This window comes from Erithacus rubecula (assembly GCF_903797595.1).
Source record: "Erithacus rubecula genome assembly, chromosome: 26".
Classification (NCBI taxonomy): domain Eukaryota; kingdom Metazoa; phylum Chordata; class Aves; order Passeriformes; family Muscicapidae; genus Erithacus; species Erithacus rubecula.
Genome location: NC_136678.1, coordinates 5,127,669 through 5,148,043, shown reverse-complemented (window position 1 = coordinate 5,148,043; position 20,375 = coordinate 5,127,669). Strand labels below are relative to the sequence as shown.

Genomic DNA, 20,375 nt, shown 5'->3' with positions numbered 1-20,375 from the left:
CTCGGTGCTGATTAGACAAAGGATTGCCGGAGGAAATGTCCCAACTCCTGTCCCACCTCCCGGCTAATCAAAGTTCTGCGAGAGCTTTGCCTGGGAAAGGAATTTGGTTTTCCCGCATCTGCTCCCCTCGCAGCCGCGCTGCCAGAGGTCAGGCTGCCCCAAAACACCAAACCAGGGGTCAGTGCCTGGGGAGAGTCCCCTGAGGAGCTCCAGGTGTGTCTGTGCCAGGGAATGGGCGCTGGGAAGGCTCGGACACCCCAGAAGGAATCAGGAGAGACCCCCCGTTCCCAAAGCTGGAGCATCTCCTCAGGAGAAGGCTCTGAGGGGCTTCCTGCATCCCCCTGCACTTTTCTGGGGCAGGAGATGCTGCAGAGTGCCCGGAGTGAGGGAACCCTCGCAGAATCACTGAGGGATTGGAAAATCCCTGTAGGATGCTGGAGCCCGAGCTGTGCCTGGTCCCCACCCCGAGCACTCAGTGCCACCCCCAGGCTGGGCACTCCAACCCCTCTGGGCAGCCCCTGCCAACCCTTTCCATGAGCAAATTCCTGCTAAAATCCACCCTGAGCCTCCCCTGGTGCAGCTTCCCTGCTGCCAGCTCACCCCCCAGCCCTGCCCATCACTCTGGACTCTCATTTATTTTTCCAGGAATTAACTGGGGCGTCTCAAACGTCAAGAAACCAAATCAAACAAACGAGGTGTAACAGTCTGCTGCACGTCACTCATCCTGCAGACGGTTTTTTTGGGAGAGGAATGTGCTCAGAGCCAGCCAGAGCCTTTAGTCATGGGGTTTGTGCTGGGAAAGAACCTCTCTGTGAGGCGTTGTCCTCCCATCCTGCTGGCAGCAGCCAGAGCCTTGCATCCCACAGGGACAAACAGCTGCAGCTCCAAGGACACAATGGAGAGGATGGTTTTTACTACTTCATTATTTTTTCTTTTTCAACCGGGATTATTTACAGTGAGATCTGGGAGAAGCAATTCACACCAAAGCAAACAGCCTGGGATATTTTAATTGTGTTTAAGCGTTTCTTGCACCTACAAAAACAGCCCCAGGTGGTGATGGATGCTGCTGTCATTGCTCTGAGCACGGTACCAGAAAAAAAACCCCTCAGCACTGAGAGGAGGTTGGGATGAATTCACTTGTGAGAGGGTAGATCAGCTTCAAGGGCCATTTTTGGGTTCATTTTGGGTGTGGAGGTTGCTGTTGGTGCTCCAGCAGAGCTTCCCTTGGGGGAAGGATGAGCACAGAGAGGGCTCAGAGCTGCTCCTGGGGTTTGGCACTGCCCAAAGTGAGATCCCTGCTCTCTGTTCACATCCCTGCTGCTGGTGCAGAGAGAGGAACAACCACTGCAGGGCTGGGGCTTTATCTCTCCTCTGGGAGCCCTTTGGCACCTCTCATGCCCAAATTCCCAGCCCCAGGCACCCCCAGAGCCCTGCCCAGCGTTCTCCATCTCACCCAAGGGATGAATTGCTGGCTCTGCCTGTCACAACTCCCAACCCCTGACAGGAGGAGGCTGGGGAAGATTTTTTTCCTCTAAAAATAACTCCAGGACACAGTCCTGGTAGGATTCAAAGAGGAAGAAGTTGACATTTCAGCCTTCAATTCCATGTGGAAAATTTTACACAGAGCTTCAGCAAATTCTGCTGGAGTAGGAAAGAGTAGAGGAGCCCTAAATGTCAGGAAGGGGTTAAATGCCTGATGGTCTCACAAGAAGAAGAAATCCTGCACTTAAACATAAAGATGAGATTATAAACAACTCTGTTAACCAAAACTATCTGAAACCTGAGAGGCTTTTGTCACTGCAATTCCAATTTAACTACTTTAGTCAGCCTAACATAAATCTGGGCTGCTTGGAGTCCAGCTCTGCCTCTGCTGAGAAGCTGTGGAGGGCTAAGGGCACTGGCATTTGTCCTGATGTTCTTCTAACAACAAAAGCACAGAACAGCTGCAAAAAATTGTCCTGTGTGGTCAGAGGGAGGAGGAGGAAGAGGCAGAGAAGCTGCTCTTTGGCAGCTCTGGCCAAAGTGTGCTTTCGGCTGGTTTTGAAGTCCTCCACAGAGACAGCAATAGCGATGGGGAGTGCCTGCAATCCGCCGTGTCCGTCCCGGCAGTGAGCCCTGCCCGTCCCTGGGGGATGTCACATCTCGCTGTCAGCCGCGCTGTGCTGCCGGCCCGAGTGCCCGTTCTGGGAGGACGCCGGGCCAGTCCCCTTCTCCTGGGTGGCCCCGTTGAGGCTGGGCAGGTTGGGCTTCTCCTGCAGCTCTGCTGGCTCCTGGGATGGTGTCATCAGCAGGGTGTTGCCCTGGCTGCCGTGCTCAGTGTAGTAGGGGTCTTCAGCCTGGTGGGGACACAAGGGACACGGTCAGGGAGGGGAAGGGCTGCCCACAGCCCCCAGACAGGAGAGACGCAGGTCAGGAAGGGTCTGAATCAACGCGGAGCAAGAAAACCACCCAGGAATTGCGGTTTTTCCTTCAGCACCTGCAAGAGAAGCTGCCAGGTTTTGTTGTTTTCTCCTAACCAGGTTTTGGAGCTGACCTTGCCTTGGGACTGAACCTCTGCTGGCCAAGGAAGAATCACCACTGAATGAAATGATGGAAATTGTCTCTTTTTCTTCCCTTTGAAGTGCAGAGCTCGCTGCCAGCAGAGGCAGAAGTTCACTCTGCAGTGCTGGGTGCTGCTATTGCTGCAGGATCCTCCAGCCCCTCACAAGAACTCCCCAGATGCTGTGCAGCCCTGGAATTGGCGGTGGGGATCCCAGGTGGCAATTCCCAGCTGGGATTTCCAGCACTGCTGGCTGCAGCTCCCTCAGTCCCTTCCCATGGGTGGGCTGGACTGGCCTCACCTGGGGCTGGGATTGGCACTGCCAGGGGTGTCCATGGCACACACTGTGTCCTGCCCCTGGCACAGGCATTTCCCAGCTGTGTGCTCTGGGGACACCCTTCCTGGCCAGGGAATGTCCTGATGGTCTCTCAGGACTCAGCTGCTGGGAAATCATGGCCCGGCCTCACTTTACTCAGAGGTCACATCCCCTGGGGAGGAGTCCTCAGGGTCAGCCCTGCATGGAAAGGGGAGAATGGAAATAGGAAATTTCTGCCTCTTTCTTTCTTGATATGTTTTATTATTTATATGGCTGGTGGGGAGAGAGAAATTGCCTTTATTACAGTGTGGGTACAGACACGGGGCTCACACAAGGAATGGGAATTAACTTTTAACAACACATTCATAAACTTTCAGTGCCTCTGGAAGGGTCTTGCTGGATGAGTTCTACTGCTGAGCAGAAATTAGTGTTAGAGCTGGAGGTAGGTGCAGGAAAGGGGCAGTGCTGCTGCAGGAGCTGATTTTGGAGGATCAGAGAGGTTCCACCTCCCCCTGTCCCTGCCCCTTGCCCTGTGCCACGAGCTGGGGGCACACACGGGGGTGAGCACTGAGCACAGGGCTGGGGATCCCACTGTGCTCCCCAAGGGCTGGGGATCCCCCTGTTCTCCCTCAGGGCTGGGGATCCCCCTGTGCTCCCCCAGGGCTGGGGATCCTCCTGTGCTCCCCCAGGGCTGGGGATCCCCCTGTGCTCCCCCAGGGTTCGGGATCCCCCTGTGCTCCCAGAGTTGGGGACCCCCTGTGCTCCCAGGGTTGGGGATCCCCCTGTTCTCCCTCAGGGCTGGGGATCCCCCTGTTCTCCCTCAGGGCTGGGGATCCCCCTGTGCTTCCCCAGGGCTGGGGATCCTCCTGTGCTCCCCCAGGGTTGGGGATCCCCCTGAGCTCCCCCAGCACCCCTGAGCTGCCAGGCTCCTCTCTACCTGTGGCTCTGCCACCTGTAAGCACTGACCAGCCTCTGTCCCGCGGGGCTCCAGCTGCGCCTCTTCATCAGGAAGTAGCCAGCCAGCCCCAGGAAGGCCAGCAGCAGCCCAGATGTGACCAGGGCAATCAGTGTCTTCTGGGAAGGCTCCTGATGCCTCCTCGTGTTCTCCTTTTTAAGGGATTCTATTCCAAACTGGAGAAAAACAAAACAAACACAACACCAAAGAGAGGCGGGAGTGGGACAAACAGGAAACGTTTGCATCTGCTGCACAGGCTGCAAACAATGCTCTGCTCACCTCCTTGGGAAAGTGCACATAAACAGAGCTGGGCTGTGCTGGCCCAGCCCTGGCAGCCCTCACGTCCTCACAGGCTCATTCCCAGCCTGGATCTCCCGTGGCACAGGGAATTTTGTCCTCTGGAGCACACCCCGGGGTTTGGAGCACCCAGCTGAGATCTCTGAGTGCTGCAGCTCTGCCCTTTGCACCCTGAGAGACACCTGGGGCTCAGCCCCACAAGGGAGCACTGGGAGGAGGAATTCAGTAATTTGGTCCTTTGAGGAAGCTGAGTGCCAATTTCATCCTGAGAGTTATTGCTGGGGTCTAACCTGCAGCATTTTATTGAGCCATTTCCAGCATTTCTGCCCCATGGGTTTACTGGTTCTCTTGTGCTGCATCACAGCCTCGCTGGTGGTTGGCTCCAGGCACAGAATCCCAGGCTGCTTTGGGTTGGAAGGACCTTAAAAATCATCCAGTGCCACCCCTGCCATGGACAGGGACACCTTCCACTGTCCCAGGGGCTCCAAGTCTGGCCTTGGGCTCTTCCAGGGGTTTCTACACTCCTCAGGCACCTCCAGACTGGAGGCAGCATCAAATCTCAGCATCTCCCCCATCCTCAGCTGACCATCTAAACCCCTCATCCCTCCAGACACATGGCCAGGCTGGAATCTGCTGAAGGGATTTACCTTTTCCCAGTGAGACTTCTGGAGCGTGTTCAGGAGTTTGTCAGGATCTGCCAGGTTTGAAACAGGAGAGAAAATCACACACATGACACATCACACCCACACATGCCATGCCCAGAGGAGCCCAGGCTGCTCCTGGGGGCAGTTCCACAGCTCCAGGGATGCAGCAGGACCCCAGAAAAAGGAGCAGAACTGCACAGAGGTTTCTCCTGCCAGGATCTGTCTCACAGCCCTTCCCCAAAGGAATCCCACTGCCCACACCATTGTCTGGGGATCACAGCCAAGGAATGGCCTCCACTGACCTTTCTCTCCTTGGAGGATGAGCAGCAAACAGTCCCTGTCCAGGCTGGATGGGGTGAGTTTGATCTCACAGGGGGAATCCACGGTGTGGGTTCTATTTTCACATATTGCCTGCCATAAATCCGACCCCTTGCTCTCCAAAAATTGTTCCTGTGAAATTTTCAGAAAGAACAGCCATTAAACCAAGCAAGCTGAGCAATCCTCTGCCTCAGTCACGCTGGTGGAGGTGTTGTGATTTCCCATTTGGATTTTGGTGGCTCCTCTGAGCTGGATGTCAGACCCTCCCCTCCCCCTCCAGCCCCAACACCTTGGAGGTGCAGATGCTCATTTCTCTTGTCTTAATGAGAATAAATTAAATGGAGATATTATTAACAACTCTTGAAAATTGCATTTAAACAAGGCTAAATTTAGGCTCTGAATTGCATAGCAAGTGTCCCCAGTTTTTGGGCTGGAACAACTGAAGAGCCCTATTGTTTCAGAGTCCCAGGCAGGGGCTGGGAAAGGAGGGAAATAACAAAAAAGCATTGAGCCTTCCTGTTTAGGAAATGTCTTCAGTGTTTTTGCTAGGTTGCTGATCAAAGGCTAGGTAAAATACTCACAAATTTCTCTCATTTTAGAGCTGCAATGACTCTTGGGGTGGAAGAGGAAGAGGAGTGAGGAGCTGCAGCCTTTGTGGGCCAGTTTTGGGATCAGACAGGATCCAGGCTTTCTCCTGGGGGCAGTTTTCAGCCACAGCCAGGCTGGAGGGCAGAGCCCAGGCTCCCTGGCACCCTCCCAGCCGGGCTGTGCCCACCCCAGACACGGAGACAGCTCCAAAATCCCTGCCCTAAATCCCAGCATGGGGCTGGGGAAGAGGAGACCCCCCCTTGTCCTCCCTCTGCCCCAGCACCACGCTCAGCTCCCTCCATCCTCCAAACCCCCAAAAATGCAGGAGCTCCTGCATGGGAGAACAACAAACAAATCACTTTCAGCTGTTTCTATCGAGCTTGGCTGGGGGAGAGGAAGGCCAGGATGGAACAGGAGCCCCGAGTGAATGTGTGTTTTCCTTTCTGTGCCGTGGAAAGAATCGCGGCCGTGTCAGAGTTTCCCTTTGCAATTAGCGGTGCCGGGCGCCAGCTGATTGCTCATTTGCCTCGGGAAGGGCCAGCAGGACAGGGGACACACTCTCCCTCCTGCCTGGCCTCTCCAGCACTGCTCTTATCTGGCTCCCAGTCCAGCCTGAGCCGCCTGCTCCAGCCCAGGGCTCTGCTGTGGGGCGGGAGCCTCCCGAACTCCGCGGAGGGAATTGGGGATGTTCGGGTTGTTCCAGGTGCAGGGAGGGCTGGGGTGTGTGAGCCATGGCTCTGTGGGATGTGCTGATCCATCCTTGGCACAAACCCTGTGCCCAGACGGGATCAGAGCCCACTAGATGGCAGCTGAGATCGGGATCCTGCAGGAGTTTCCCTGTGGATTCCTGCTCCAGTGCAGCCCCTGTAAACAGGAACGAGCCTAAATGCCATTTAATCACTCCTCTGCTCAGGAAGGCCAAGTCAGACTCACTCACCCCAGCTTGGCTCAGTGACAAAACCAAAATGGTGTGTTTTATATGTATTTCACACCCAGGGCATTGCTGTCTCACAAGATCCAGCACCTTCCACCCTCTGGTGCAGACTGTGCCCCCAGTGGGAAAGGTTTCTTCCTCCCACCCACAGGCCCCTCTGGGTTATAAATGCCACATTTTCGGTGCACAAGGCCAAGGACATTCACAGGGAGCCTGGGACTCCCTCAGGAGCTGTTGGGGACACTGAACAACTCCTTCCAGTGCCCTGTTTTCTTTCCTAGGGCGCTTGGCAAGACAAAAAAAAAAGGCACTTTTGTTCCCAACAGGGAAGAGGAAGAAGAAGAACAAAGGCAGCTTCCTGTTGGACACGGTGGGAGATGCTTTAGAAGCTGAACCGACCCCAGAGCTCAAAGGGAAAAGGAGGATTTATGCAATGGGGAGGCTGCATTTCCCCTGGAACTGCTGGGATCCCTTTGGGATGCTCCTGGCACATCCCCCCTGCACCAGCCTGCCCCAGCCCAGCTGCTGTGCCCAGGGGTCACTGCTGGCAGCCCCCCACCCCAAAGGTCCCCCCAGGGGTGCTGTGGGTCCCTGGCAGCCCCTGTCACTCACGCAGGACTGGTTGAGCTGCAGGCAGATGCCTCCAGTGTCCCCCTTGCCTCTGGCTCCATGGCACCTGATGGCAGGGAGGGCAGGCTGCAAGGAGAGCACACAGGTGTGTCAGCGCCCTGCTGGGGCTGTGGGGACCCCCCAGCCCCCCCAGGCAGCCCGTGCTCACCTCAGGGCTGTGCCTGGCTGTCTGCAGGGCTGTGGTGGCAGCTGGACCTGCAGGGGTGGCCGCAGAGCTGGCGCTGGCCACCGTGGGACCCGAGGTGTTTGCCCTGTCCCTGGGCTCTGTCCCTGGGGGGCTCTGGCTTGTGGAGACCCCCGGGCTCCCGTGTGAATCCAGGGGGGTCCCTGGCAGTGTTGTGGGGGCCAGGCTGGGCTGGGTGCTTGTCTCCAGCTGCCCAAAGAGCTCTGAGGATGTCGAGCTGGTGGCCACGGGTGCGATTGTGGTTTCAGCTTGGAGGAAATGCAGAGAAGGACACAGGAGGAAGTTTTGAGTGCTGCCAGTGTGGCTGAAGCACAATATTGATTTATCAGGCAGCAGCCCCAGGAGTCACTGGCTCTCTAGGAACCCTCGTTAGCCCTGGTCCTGCTGCTAATTGTTACCCACAGCCCATGCTTGGGGACAATGAGCAAAGGTGCCACCGGCCACCCCCAGCTCCTCCTCACCCTGAGGCTCCAGAGATCCCAAACTGCACCAGGGAAAGGCTCCCTGCATCCTCTCATCCCTTCAGAGCCCTTCAGTGCCTGAGCTGGGCTTCCCATCGTGAAATCCCAGACTGGTTTGTGTTGAAGGGATCCTAAAAATCATCCCATCCCACCCCTGCCATGGCAGGGACACCTCCCACTGTCCCAGGTGCTCCAGCCCCAGTGTCCAGCCTGGCCCTGGGCACTGCCAGGGATCCAGGGGCAGCCACAGCTGCTCTGGGCACCTGTGCCAGGGCCTGCCCACCCTCCCAGGGACAATTCTTTCCAAAAATCTAATTTAAATCTCCCCTCCTCCAGCTTAAAGTCATTCCCCCTTGTCCTTGCCTCCCCAAGGGTCTCTTCCAACCTGTGTGAGATAAACATTACTGAGCTTTTTGTTTTGACCAGGATGGGGCTGAGTTAACTGGCTTGGGTGTCCCAGGTGGGATTTTTTTGGATGGAATTAAAACTTTCGATCATACTCAACCTTTTTTTTTTTTTTCTTTCTGACAGCACAAACCATACCTTAATAAATCACAACAAATGCACTTGATAAATCTAATTACCAACCCAGAATCTACCAGGAATCACAGAGGAACAAGGGGAGAGGTTACCAGAGGTTGTTTTGGCGCTGCTGGTGTCTCCTGTGGCCGTGGTGGCCGTGGTGGCCGTGTCACTGCTGCTGTCCCTCGCTGTCCCCACCGTGGCCGTGGCTGTGGGGGTGTCTGTGGTGCCCTCAGCAGCACAGCCTGAGGAAACAGGGAACTCTTAGGGAACAGGGAGCTCTTAGGGGCTGCTGAACCCCCAGACCAGCCCTGACCCCCTGGGGAAAAGCAGGAAAGGTTTAGCTGCTCTCCCAAATTCGCTTTTCTTTCCCCAAACTGGCAGGAAGGTTTGGGAGAGGCTCAGGGGTGAAAGTTTTCATCTGGGTGAGCAGCAGACTCTGGTGCAGCCCTTGCAGGGGCTCCAGGGCTCTCAGGAGGAGAGGGACAGGCTCGTTTCCACCCTCACCCTGCTCGCTGGTGGATGCACAAAGCTCTGCACAAAGCTGGATTTCAGAGTTTGGGTTTATAATCCTGGGAGGAAAGAATCAAGCCTTGGAAGAGATCACTTGTGTGCCTCAGGATAGATAAGTTGGATTTGCAGTTGCAGGCACAATCTCAAAGTAAATAGAAACATTCCCACTGGCTTGGGATCAGCCCTGACTCATGAGTGAAAACATCTTTGGAGGTAAAGCAGAATGTTTGGAGAGTGGTTTGCTGCTCTAACTTAAAGTTTATATATTGCTTCCTGCTGCGTTGCAGAGATGACACTTCCAGCTTTTCCTTCAGAAATGTGAGTCAGTGAAAATGCATTTCTCTCCATTCTTTAACCTCCTCTCTCCCCGAGATCCATTCCCACTTTTAACAAACAGCTCCAGTCTCTACCCCAGGGCTCTTGGTGTTTAAGATTCTTATCCAGGCACTAAAGAGAAAATCATACAGAATGTGTTGTTTCATTTGTAGCTCTGCCCAGGGGACTCCCAGCTCCAAGAAAAGTTACTTCATCCTCCCAAACCACCCTGGGAGATGGAGCAGCTCTGGCAGGTCCCGAGCAGCCGCCGGCGCCGGCTCGGGGCAGGATCTGCTGCCAGGGGAGCAGCACCAGCACTGGGGCTGGGGCTGGGCACTGGGGAGGGGCTGGCAGGAGCTGCTCTGAGTCACCAGGGCAGGACTTGGCTGGGTCAGCTCCTCAGAGCCTGGAGGGTTTGTGGAGAGCAGAGCCCGGGGGCACCGGGGCTTGTTTTGGTGGTGGCAGGGGCAGAGCTGCTCTGCTGCTCCTGCTGTGGGAAATGGGGAAATTTGGGGCCCAGAGTGGTCCTGTGGGGCTGCCCATGCTGGTGCTGCCCATCCTGATCCATCCCATCCCATCCCATCCCATCCCATCCCATCCCATCCCATCCCATCCCATCCCATCCCATCCCATCCCATCCCATCCCGAGGGCTCGGTGCAGGTGTCTGGAGCTGGAATTCAGGTTCTGGCACAGCTTTCATTTCAGGGGGGAGAAGTTCCTTCTTCTCCAAGACAATTGAGTTCCAGCTGGTTAAGTCACCGAGTTTTCCTGATGACTTTTTAGCAAATCAAAAGCAGGAGGTGGGACGGCGTGCCCAGAGTAACGAGCAGCACAAACCAGAGCCAGGCTTTACGCACAACTCCGTGTTTTCGTGGCATGAGCAGGAAATTTTTACATCACCAGAGCATCACCAGAACAATGCACAGCCTGGGCTTGACCTCCCTGAGTGCCACAGCCACCCAAGCACCTTTGAACTCTTCCAGATGTTTGTAAAGCACCCCAGGTATTTCTAATCAAAGCCTTTTCAGCGCTGAATATTGGAATGGAAGCCTGGCTGTAGCTCAGTGTGATTTGGGAGAGGAGCTGTCACTTTGCATTTCTTTTTCTTGCCTTTCTTGGAGCATGTGCAGGAGCTTTTCCACAAAACATGGATGAGTTTTTGTGTTTTTTTTAAAACTTTGGGCTCATGAGATAAATAATGATCCAGATGTGGGCTGGATAATCCATGTGGTACTCAGCTAAAGAGAGTTATTTATTGCACCATACATTTTTAATGGCTTCATTAAACTTTGTCAATTTGTTAGGATTGAGGGTTTAGAGTTTAAGCCAAGCTATTTATTAACCTGGGAGAAATCTTCACCTGGCAATGGAAGCACGTGCAGGAGCAAAACCATGCAGAGATGGGAAAGAAAATTGCACTTCACAGCACCCATTGTGTTCACCCACCTAGGTTTTAAAAAGGAAATGATTTTTTTGAGATATTTTAATAATGGGGCTTAGGAAGGATCTTAGATTGAATAAAGAAAAGGCAGCAATAGAAATGTCAAACTTGCTCCAAGACTCATCCCTGTGCACTAAGCCAGAGCCACAGAAAATCTCTGCAGTGGCAGAGGTTCAGGAAAGAAGAGGAAATTTTCCATCCCTGGATGCCAATCCTGCACTCACAGCAAACAAAACTGAGGGAGGTGAATCCCACTGGGAATCTCTGGGCAGGACCTGCACCTGAGCTGCTCCTGGCTCACATCTCCTGGTTAACCTCTGGCTCAACCTTTGGCTCGTTGGGCACCTGGCACAGGAGCCCTGGCCAGGGGAGCTCCTCCAGCCCTGCCTGTAACAGAGTTTATTCCCAGGCTCCAGGAGCTCCAGGGACTACAGCAAAGGGATGTCCTGAGCTGGCACAAGGGCACTGCTGGTGCCAGGGCTGCAGAACAGGAGGGTGAGGAACCATGGGATGCAGGAGAGGAGGGTATGGAACTCTGGGATGCAGGAGAGGAAAGAGACCATGGGATGCAGGAGAGCAGCCCTGGAGCCATGGGATGCAGAGCTCTGGAGCTGTGGGATGCTGTCCTGGAGCTGTGGGATGCAGAGCTCTGGGGCTGTGGGATGCAGAGCCCTGGGGCTGTGGGATGCAGAGCCCTGGAGCTGTGGGATGCAGAGCTCTGGGGCTGTGGGATGCAGAGATCTGGGGCTGTGGGATGCAGAGCTCTGGGGCTGTGGGATGCAGAGCTCTGGGGCTGTGGGATGCAGAGCTCTGGAGCTGTGGGATGCAGAGATCTGGGGCTGTGGGATGCAGAGCTCTGGGGCTGTGGGATGCAGAGCTCTGGAGCTGTAGGATGCAGAGCCCTGGGGCTGTGGGATGCAGAGCCCTGGGGCTGTGGGATGCTGCCCTGGGGCTGGAGCCAGCCCCCCTCCCCTCAGCAGCCCCTCCAAGGACTCCAGCCGGCATTACTCATGCCTTTCCAGCTCCACAGCTCTCAGCCATGTGGCAGGAATTCAAGCGGGTGGAGACCTCTTCCCTCTGGAAATATCTGATAAAAATTCCCTTCCCTCCCCCTTTTCCTTCTCCCAGACAGGATGTGGGTGTGGGGCCGGGCTGGGGGGCTGGGGGAGCCCCCCGAGCTGCCACACCAAAGCCCAGCTGCTGCTCTGAGCCTTTCCTTGGGACTGGGGCCTCTCAGGCAGCTCGGGAGCCCAACACCTTCCCAGGGTTGAGATTTCTCCTTGCTGGAGCAGCAGCCTCTAAAGGATGTTAAACTCGAGCAGCTGGAAGTTTTAAAATCTTTTTTTCCTTTCCTGATATTCAGGAAACACTTTCCTAAGTGTTGCAAGAGGAGTGGAAGGAAGAAAGAATGTGTGAAAACAGCAAGAAAAGAGATTTTTCTAAAAACCAAATTTGGCAGCGATGAATGAAAAATATATATATAAAAAAAGATGAAAGGTTAAGTAAAAGAAGCAAAGTGTTTTTATTAGGTACAAATACACCCACACTCCCTTTTCCATGTGCTCTGAGACAAGCACAGGGCAGCTCTCTATGGGCTTTATCCATCCCCAGTTTTCCAACACGAGCTGCTCACAGCATCCTCCCAGGAGCCTGGCAGGGTCTGGAGCAGCAGGCAGAGGCCACAGGGAGCATTGCCAAGGCTTTGCTGCCTTTGAGGTTGGGTTTCCCAGGGGATTTGGGGTTGGACCAGGCTGCTCCTGGCTCTGTATCCCCCACTCCATCCTCCCCAAACTCCATTCTCCCCAAACTCCATCCTCCCCAAACTCCATCCTCCCCACACCACATCCACACACAACTTTTGTAGGACTCCTGCCCCTGTCCCAGAGTGGCACAAGGGTTTTTCTTTTCCTATAAAACACGTGAAGGTGTCCTGGGAGCAGGAGGAGCCCGATGCTCCCACCCTCAGCAGCGCTGCCAGGAGCAGCTCGAGCCCAAACCCACAGAACTGGGATTTCCATGGGAGTTGCACAATTTGGATGGATTCTCTGGGACTCCCCACGGAGCTGAGGAACAAGCAGAGCCCCAAGGATGAGCTGCCTGATTTTCCCCAGCAGCTAAACCAAGGAGAAATCAACCTCCTCTCCTTTCCAGCCAGGAATCTCCTGCAGGAATGATGGGCACGGGCTGTGCAAGGACATTTTGCAGCATTAAAGCCCCTACTGCCCAGTGGCTTTGTCCTTCCAAAATCCACTTTTTGTCACTTTTCCATCACTTTTGTTTTGTACAAGGAACTCAAGGTTTGGAACTCGAGGTTTGTCTCACACTTCTGTCTCACATCCTCGCTCAGTTCAGCCCAGCCTCATAGTCCCAAATGTCATTTTTCTCAACTAAAATTGTTTTTTCTTTTTGTAGTCCCTGTAAAATTAACAGAGCCAGCAGCTCAGGTGAGCAATTTACCTGGGCAGCCAGGGGAACATGAAAGGAGCTCTGTGAAACAGGAGAACAAAACCCAGTGAATTCCTGCAATACATCTCGTTGCTCACATTTATGTGAGTAAGAAAAAAAATTACATTTGAGGAGACACCCGCAGGCTCCTGGCTCCTGTCCCAGCACAGCAGGCAACACACAGAGTGCTGCTTCACTTTTTTAGTCCTCTTTTATTACCTCATGGCTGTTGGGTTTGGGACAAAAATGATAATATTTCCCTACAACATAACCCTTCAAAAAGCAGCACCTCCAGAAAATCTCGGTGCTGTTATTCATTGCTTCACATGATGAATATTTGAAGAGCTGCAATAGGAGATTTTAATATTTATGGAGACTCATTTGATTTTCAGCAAATGTTTAGTTCCAACCACAAAACAAAAGCGTGGCTCATTTACACCAGCTCAGGCTGAGAGACAACTTGAACTTGCACTTGCCTGCTGCACTCCCATCCCCTCGTGTTATCCAGGGATTTTTGGGGAGTTTAGATCCCATTCCTGTCCCTTGCAGAGCAGCAGTGAGATTTCCCCCCAGTGCTGGTGGGATGCTGCTCTGTGAAATGTCACCACAAGTTTTTTGGGTGGGACTGGACCCCAAACTCCTGGAGGAGCCTCTTCCCCCCGAGCTGCTGCTGCCAGGAGCTGTGGCCAGGGGCTTTGGGGTGTCAGTACTCACCAGCCAGCTCCAGCAGGCAGACAGTGATGCAGAGGAGCTGCCTCCACTCCATGGCTGTGAGAATTCCCAAAATCAGCGTTCCCAGCTCCTGATCCGGCCAGGACAGCGCCGGGCTCCTCAGTCCTGCAGCAGCTCTGAGCTCATGCAGCTTGGTTGGAGTTCAAGCCTTTGAGATCACTCACTTGTGGGGTGGGTTTCTCTTCAGGGGTTGTGCTTGTGGCTCAGGACTGTGAGGTGGAGTTTCTCCGCTTTGATTTCCCAGTTTTATATAGTTCATGGCAACCTCACTATCACTTAGGTAATTTTCTCCTCCCCACTTTCCTGCCAGCAGCTTCAAAACAAACAAAAGATCAGCCCTCTCCCCAGCAAAGGATCCCAAAGGCTCGCTGGGATTAACTCTTTCCTGAGAGCTGCTGCTTTCCTGTCCAAGGGACAGCCTGATCCAGCTGGATGCAGGGATTGCAGCCGAGCCTCCAGCTGGGCTTCCCTCAGAGCAAAGCAAACCCAGCCCGAGGAGAGCAGGGATGTGGCAAGCCCCAGGTCCAGCTCAGCAAGTCCTGAGTGCAGTTCCAGCACCCTGGAAAACAGGGGAATGCTGGAAATGGGCTTCAGAATCGGGAATTTTCTCAGTGAATTAAGCAAGGAGCTCAAGGATGTGAAATCGCCGCTGACCTGAAGAGAAGGAACTCCATCAGCTCCACTAAATCAAACAGGGAGCACGAATGAGATGGGTTAGAGAAGGTCTGGGGCAGAGAAAAACCCATGGGCAAGAACTTTGGCATTAAAGCTGGAGCAGGAGCAGGGCAGGAGAGCAGGAACTACCCCGAGCTCGTGAGGAATTCTTTGTGGGAGCCCTGAGAGCAGCACAGAACTCTGGCTGCAGTTTTATTGCCTGAGCCTCACCAAGTGGGAAACTTGGCTCCCTGGTTTTCTCTGACTGCACTCAAACACTGGTGGGACCAGCTCAGGAAGGTCAGGATGAGGGATGCTCTGTGTCCTCACACAGAAATGTGCATCCCTGGGATGTTCCAGGCCAGGCTGGGTGGGATTTGGAGCACCTGGGATAGTGGAAGGAGTCCCTGCCCATGGCAGGGGGTGGAATGATAGAATCCTAAACATCCCTTCCAACCCCAGCCAGTCTTGGAGTCAAATTTCGGCTTTTGGGTTTAAAAAAATATAAGAGATGAACACTTGGGAAACTCAACTCCAGTTCAGTCTTAATTCCATCTTTCCTTTTACAGCTGGATGATGAGGTGACTAAAGGAGTCATAGGGAACAGGAAATCGAAAAATGAGGTGGACAGGAAAAAAGCTGTGGAAAGAAGGATGAGGAAGCTCTTACTCAATGTATTATCTTTGTGGGGATGCTCCTGTACCACTTCTACAGTCACAGAATCACAGAAACTGGTTTGGGTTTTAAGGGACCTAAAAACTCATTCCAAGCCCCTGCCCTGGGCAGGAATGGCCATCATTTGTCTACAGACAGAAAAGGATTAAAAAACACACAAAAAAAGGACAGGATGGTGTTACTTCAAAGAAATCCTCAAATAGTATTTCCACATTTATTGTAGGACAAAATTCCAGTAGCTTTTGCTTTTAGCATAGTAGAGGAGTTGGATGAGATGATGTTTAAATGTCCCTTCCAACTCAAAGCATTCTGTGATTCTGTGGCAGGAAAATGATTCTTGGAAGGAAACATCTGTAGCTCAGCAAAGGGCTCCAACATCTATATAAAGATTTCTATTATGTTCAGTAATCCATTACTGACTGACAGAGACACACAGCTCTATTAAAAGCCAAAATATCCTGGTAAAATGTGGTCTAAAACCTGAGTGTGGGCACAGCCCCGCTGACTCCAACAGCCCCCACCAAGAATTTTCCCTTTTTTCCTTTTTTTCCCTTTTTTCCCTTTCTTCCTCCCTCAAACACACACACACATTGGGAAGCGCCTGACTCAGTGTGTAACCAGGTTTTACATTGCATATCAGCCCAGAAAATGAATTCAGAGATGAAATGTGAAAGGCAGAGTGAGACATGAGTCTTATTTAAATAACAGATATGTTTTTGTCTATGAAAGTGAGAATTTGGGTTGAATAGCATGACTGAAAATCAGAGTGATAGATCCACAGAGTAGTTTGGGTAGGAAAGGACATTAAAGACCATTCCCTTCCATCCCTGCTGTGGTCAGGACACTTTGCACAGCCCAGGCTGCTCCAGGATGAAAGAAACCACCGGGATCATCCGGGTTTGGCTGCTGGGTTTGTTTCACCTTTCAAAACCAGACCAGAAATAGAGAGCTGGACTAAAAATAGGCCAGGCTGGGTCTGGCAGGCACCGTGCACGGGAAGCTCGTGGGTTTGGTTTCCAGTGGAAGCTGGTTTGGATTGGAAGGACATTCCCTGTGTCAGGGATGTGAGATTTCATTCCTGTTTATGCACTGCTCGTGTCAGACTGTCCCACAGAACTCCTTTTGGGAGAGAGGCTCAGCCAAGCACAGGGAAATCCAACGTTTCCTCAAAAGAAGAGCCACAAACCCACAAAATAAGCAACTTATTGAGATTATTCTATAACTGAATTCACTGTCCTCAGAGGATTGCTGTGGACAGATTTGGGGATCTTCCATCCATCCAACACTCAGGTTTTTGAGCCTGGTGGTTCCTGTGGCACAGGAATTGCTGTGCTGGACATGGGGTGGTGACATTGGGACCCTCCTTCCCCCAGAGCTGACAAAAAGCTGACCCAGCTTAACAAGGAGCAACAAGGCTTTGTTGTTGATATCCTAAACATCCCAAATATCCAGCTGTGACCAGGCCCTGCAGTTATTTCTGTTTATTCCATCAGTGGGAGGCATCACCTTTTCTCATGGACACAACTCTGTTCAAACCTGTTTGAAGCGACTCGAGCGTGTTGCGAGCAAAACCTGCAGAATTATTCCCTTTCTCTCAGAGCCCCAACACATTTTTACAGCCAGAAATTGAAAGACCACAGTAAGGAACATGCCCTTGAATTATCTCCCAGCACTCAGCGTCAGCTGTATCAGGTTAACAACGCCTGAGCCAATTCCAACCCAACATTTACGGGATCAAGTGTCCAAATTTTGTACAGCACAGTGATGAAGGCTCGCTCACATGGGCTGGGATTTTGTCCAAGAGTTTAAGGGTGATTTAATTTAATTGTAAATGATGCAATAGACATATGGCTGGGAAGCTATATGCCAGGAAACATGTTTTCTATAAGTATTTTAGCAGGCAGATGGCACACAATGGTTTTGGTGCAGTCATTTCCTCACCTCTTAAAAGTTACTATTTTGGACAGATGAAATAATCCCATTCCCACCATCCTCCCAAGGCAGCAGCACTGCTGACCCAGAGGATGTGCAGCATTTGAGGGCTATTTCTGTGCAGAATCACATCAAATAAATCAGCCTTACAGCCACCTCCCCATTGCCATTCATGAGTTTCAAAGCTTTTTAATAACTTGCCCACTTAAACTGGAGCAGAGTAATAACTCTGCACAGCACTTCCAGAGGCACGTGGAGGCACTTGGAGCACAGCCACACCACTGGGAAACCCCAAAAGACACAAATTCTGCATCCCAACCCTCAGCCTGAGCAGTCAGACTGCCCCATGCCCAGACAGAGCAAATTCTCCTTCTGGAAATCACAGCCCCTCTCCTGCATCCAGCACCCTCAGCCCCCAAAAACTGCTGATAGAGGAGGAGGGGATGCTGCAGGAGCAGACCCAGATTTTGGGAATGGTGGGCAGCCAGAGCAGAGTATGGAGCTGCAAATAAAAAAATAGGATTTAGTGAAGTTTGGATTGTTTCTCCTACGAAAATGCTGCAGCACCAAATCCTGCCCAGGGCTGAGCAGGGGCAGCTCCTGTCCCTGCAGGAGAACACAAACTCTGCTCTGAGCAGGCAGTTCCTGGAGGATGGAGATATGGGGTTTAATTCTTGAGGGATGGAGTGGTGGGGTTCAGTTCTTGAGGGATGAATTTATGGGGTTCCATTATTGAGGGATGAACTGATGGGATTCACCTAAAAAAAGGGCAGAGAGCCCCCCAGCTGCCCTGACACCACCATCCTTATTGAGATTTCCTTAAAAACTTGGCATCCATTTGGTTTACCGTGCTGGGATTTGCACAGTGCTGTAATTCTATCATAACTCTGGGGGCAGGAATTGCTTCCTTCAGAAACTCCATCCCCAGCCCCCTGCCAGGGCATTCTTTGTGGGAAGGTGGCTCTGGAGAGGTTGGTGCCTCAATTTCTGCACCAGAGCATCCTGAAGAGCCCTGGGCACACTGCACAAAAGGCTGCTGGGGAGAGGGCTGCTACCAGATCTCCCTAAATCCTTTCTATTCTCTTTTTTTTTTTTTTTTTCCTCTCCTCCAGGCATTCCCAGAACTTCAGTGAGAGCCCAAACCACAATTTGAGGGCGTCTTTGGATGAGTTTCATGGCTCTTGTTGGATTTTCTTGTTGCCTCTGCTGCCACTCCTTGCTGTGCTGATGGGGAGATATTATCTCCACCTCCTTCTTCCCGTCTCAAATCCAGGAGGGATTCCTTCCCGGGACAACAAAGGGCTTTATTTAGCCCTGCTGCTGGGGTTTCCTGCTTGTGCTGCTCCAACTGTTTCCAGGTCACTCCAGTGGCTCCGTGCCCATTCTGTGCCAAAATTCCATTTTTATTTTTTTTTTTTCCCCACCCAAATCTCTGCTGCAAAAGCATCCCCTCCTCGCAGGCTGCCCCTTCTCGCTCCGTTTTTCTGGGCAATTTTTCCGTGGCAGCCTGGCCCTTGAGGAGGGATTGAAGAGCTGGGAACAGCCCGCAAAGCGCTGAGCATCATTTAGCTGAGGTGCTAAATGAGCATCGTCCCCCGATTAGATTTGAACCAACAGAGTAAAAGTTTCAGGCATAAAACTCCTCAGAATCTCTGCAGCAGATGGTTTGCCTGACTGGAGTGGTGTGTGCAATTCATATTTGCTTTATTATTTGAAGATATTGATTTTAGCAGAATGATCACACCGAGCAATTTGTTTTAATAGACCACTTTTATTAACAGTGTGTGAGACTTGCAGCAGCCATGCATCTTTCTTGGTGCTTTTTTTTTTTTTTTTTTTTAAGATTTCCAAAAGCTTTTTGGAGTAAAATATATGATCTGAAGAGCACAAGTCTGAGATTCTGAAGGTGTTTCTCCTGGAGAAATGATTCTGCTGTGTGTAAGTGGGTGAGTGGTAGCTGTGCAAGAGGGTGATAAAGAGCAGGGCACAGTTAAATGCAGTTGGAAGGGTTGTGAAGAGGCAAGAATTTGCTCAGGTTAAAAAACAAGAATATATATATACACACAGACATACAAAACCTATATATATATATATATTTATGGATTTTAATTTAAAAAACCCAATAATTTAATTGTTACCCTCCCCCTGAAAGTATCCAAGGCCAGGTTGGAAAGACTTGGAGCAACCTGAGAGAATGGAGATGTCCCTGCCCGTGGCAGGAGTGGAACTGGAGGATTTTTAAGGTTCCTTCCATCCCAAACCATCCTGGGATTTTATGATAATCCCTTGGGAAGAATAAATAAGTGAATCACCACCTCTGCAGGGTGCAGCTGTATCCCTGTGTGCCATCAGATGCACAAAGTGATTTTAGGCAGCAGATCTCAGGGTGTTGAGGTACCAAGACACCTTCAAAATCTGTTTTTAATTTTTCTGGAAATTTCCCCATTAGTTTGAATGCACCACAATGAGTTGAACATACCAGGAGCAAGAAGGAGGAATGTGAGAGGGCAGAGAGAAGAGGACAGAGTTGGACCAGTCACATCCCTGTCCCCATCAATCAGAGCCCAGATTCTCATTAACCTGATTTCATTGATTGCTTTCCATTGCTGCCCCCTCCGAAATGTTCAACTGTAATAAACAGCAGCACCATGAAACACTGATAAAAATCATTAAAGCATAAGTCTGGTAATTCAGAGCGGAGATTGGCTCCTCCATCCAGACCTGCAGCTGCTAATTGCAATTTATTTCTCCATTTATGGATGTCATAGGAACATGAGAGCTGGACTGGTGGCTGGGGCTCTCCATCCATCTCAGCAAGGCCATCCTGTGGCTGCCCCAAGCGAGCAGAATCTGAGATGGATGAGATATTTAATTTAAAATTTCATTCCAAATAAACACTGTTTGCAATGCTGCTCGTTCTGAATGCAATTATGGGATTGTGGAATCGTTTAGGTTGGAAGAGAGTTTTGAGTCCAACATTCCCCAGCACTGCCAATCCCACCCATGTCCCCAAGTGCTACATCCACAAATCTTTTAAATCCCTCTGTGTTGGTTTCACATGCTTGGGGGAAGGGTGGATTCCCCTCAGGGCAAGCACCATGAGGCTAGGGAGTGGGAGGGACTCTCCTGTCTCTGGGAGAAGGAATAAAGCATGGAGTCCATGAAGTTGGTGGAATGAAGATAAAGTTCCTGATGGGAAGAGATTGAAAAGATGCAACTGATAAGTAGCTGAAAACCCTTTTTTTTGTGGGGCTATGAGGGGATTGTGACTTCACTAAA

At 51.9% G+C, this 20,375-nt stretch overlaps 1 protein-coding gene across 3 annotated transcripts; it reads right to left on the bottom strand.

Annotated features, from left to right (window-relative positions):
- Positions 1-2,133: 2,133 nt before the first annotated feature.
- Positions 2,134-14,300, bottom strand: CD34 (CD34 molecule). Of its 3 annotated transcripts, none has more exons than XM_079327313.1 (8): positions 13,818-14,300; positions 8,499-8,633; positions 7,370-7,653; positions 7,204-7,287; positions 5,054-5,201; positions 4,755-4,801; positions 3,822-3,986; positions 2,134-2,336 (listed from the first exon to the last, which is right to left on the bottom strand). In XM_079327313.1, exons 1-8 carry the CDS (start codon positions 13,867-13,869, stop codon positions 2,136-2,138), a joined length of 1,116 nt encoding a protein of 371 aa, XP_079183439.1. In that variant the 5' UTR covers positions 13,870-14,300; the 3' UTR covers positions 2,134-2,135. The 3 variants fall into 3 exon arrangements, with proteins under 3 accessions (XP_079183439.1, XP_079183440.1, XP_079183441.1); XM_079327314.1 differs by lacking the exon at positions 2,134-2,336 and adding an exon at positions 3,128-3,265 and having other exon boundaries at positions 3,818-3,986; XM_079327315.1 differs by lacking the exon at positions 2,134-2,336 and adding an exon at positions 3,129-3,262 and having other exon boundaries at positions 3,818-3,986.
- Between the last annotated feature and the right edge of the window lie 6,075 nt (positions 14,301-20,375).

What these genes read in the sequence shown, in the direction of transcription:
- CD34 (XM_079327313.1), bottom strand. Translation starts at nt 13,869, where the DNA reads ATGGAGTGGAGGCAGCTCCTCTGCATCACTGTCTGCCTGCTGGAGCTG. An exon ending in CAGCGCCAAAACAACCTCTG is followed by an intron (nt 7,654 to 8,498) that starts GTAACCTCTCCC and finishes ATTTCCTCCAAG; the next exon opens with CTGAAACCACAATCGCACCC. An exon ending in GCCCCGCGGGACAGAGGCTG is followed by an intron (nt 2,337 to 3,821) that starts GTCAGTGCTTAC and finishes TGTCCCCACCAG; the next exon opens with GCTGAAGACCCCTACTACAC.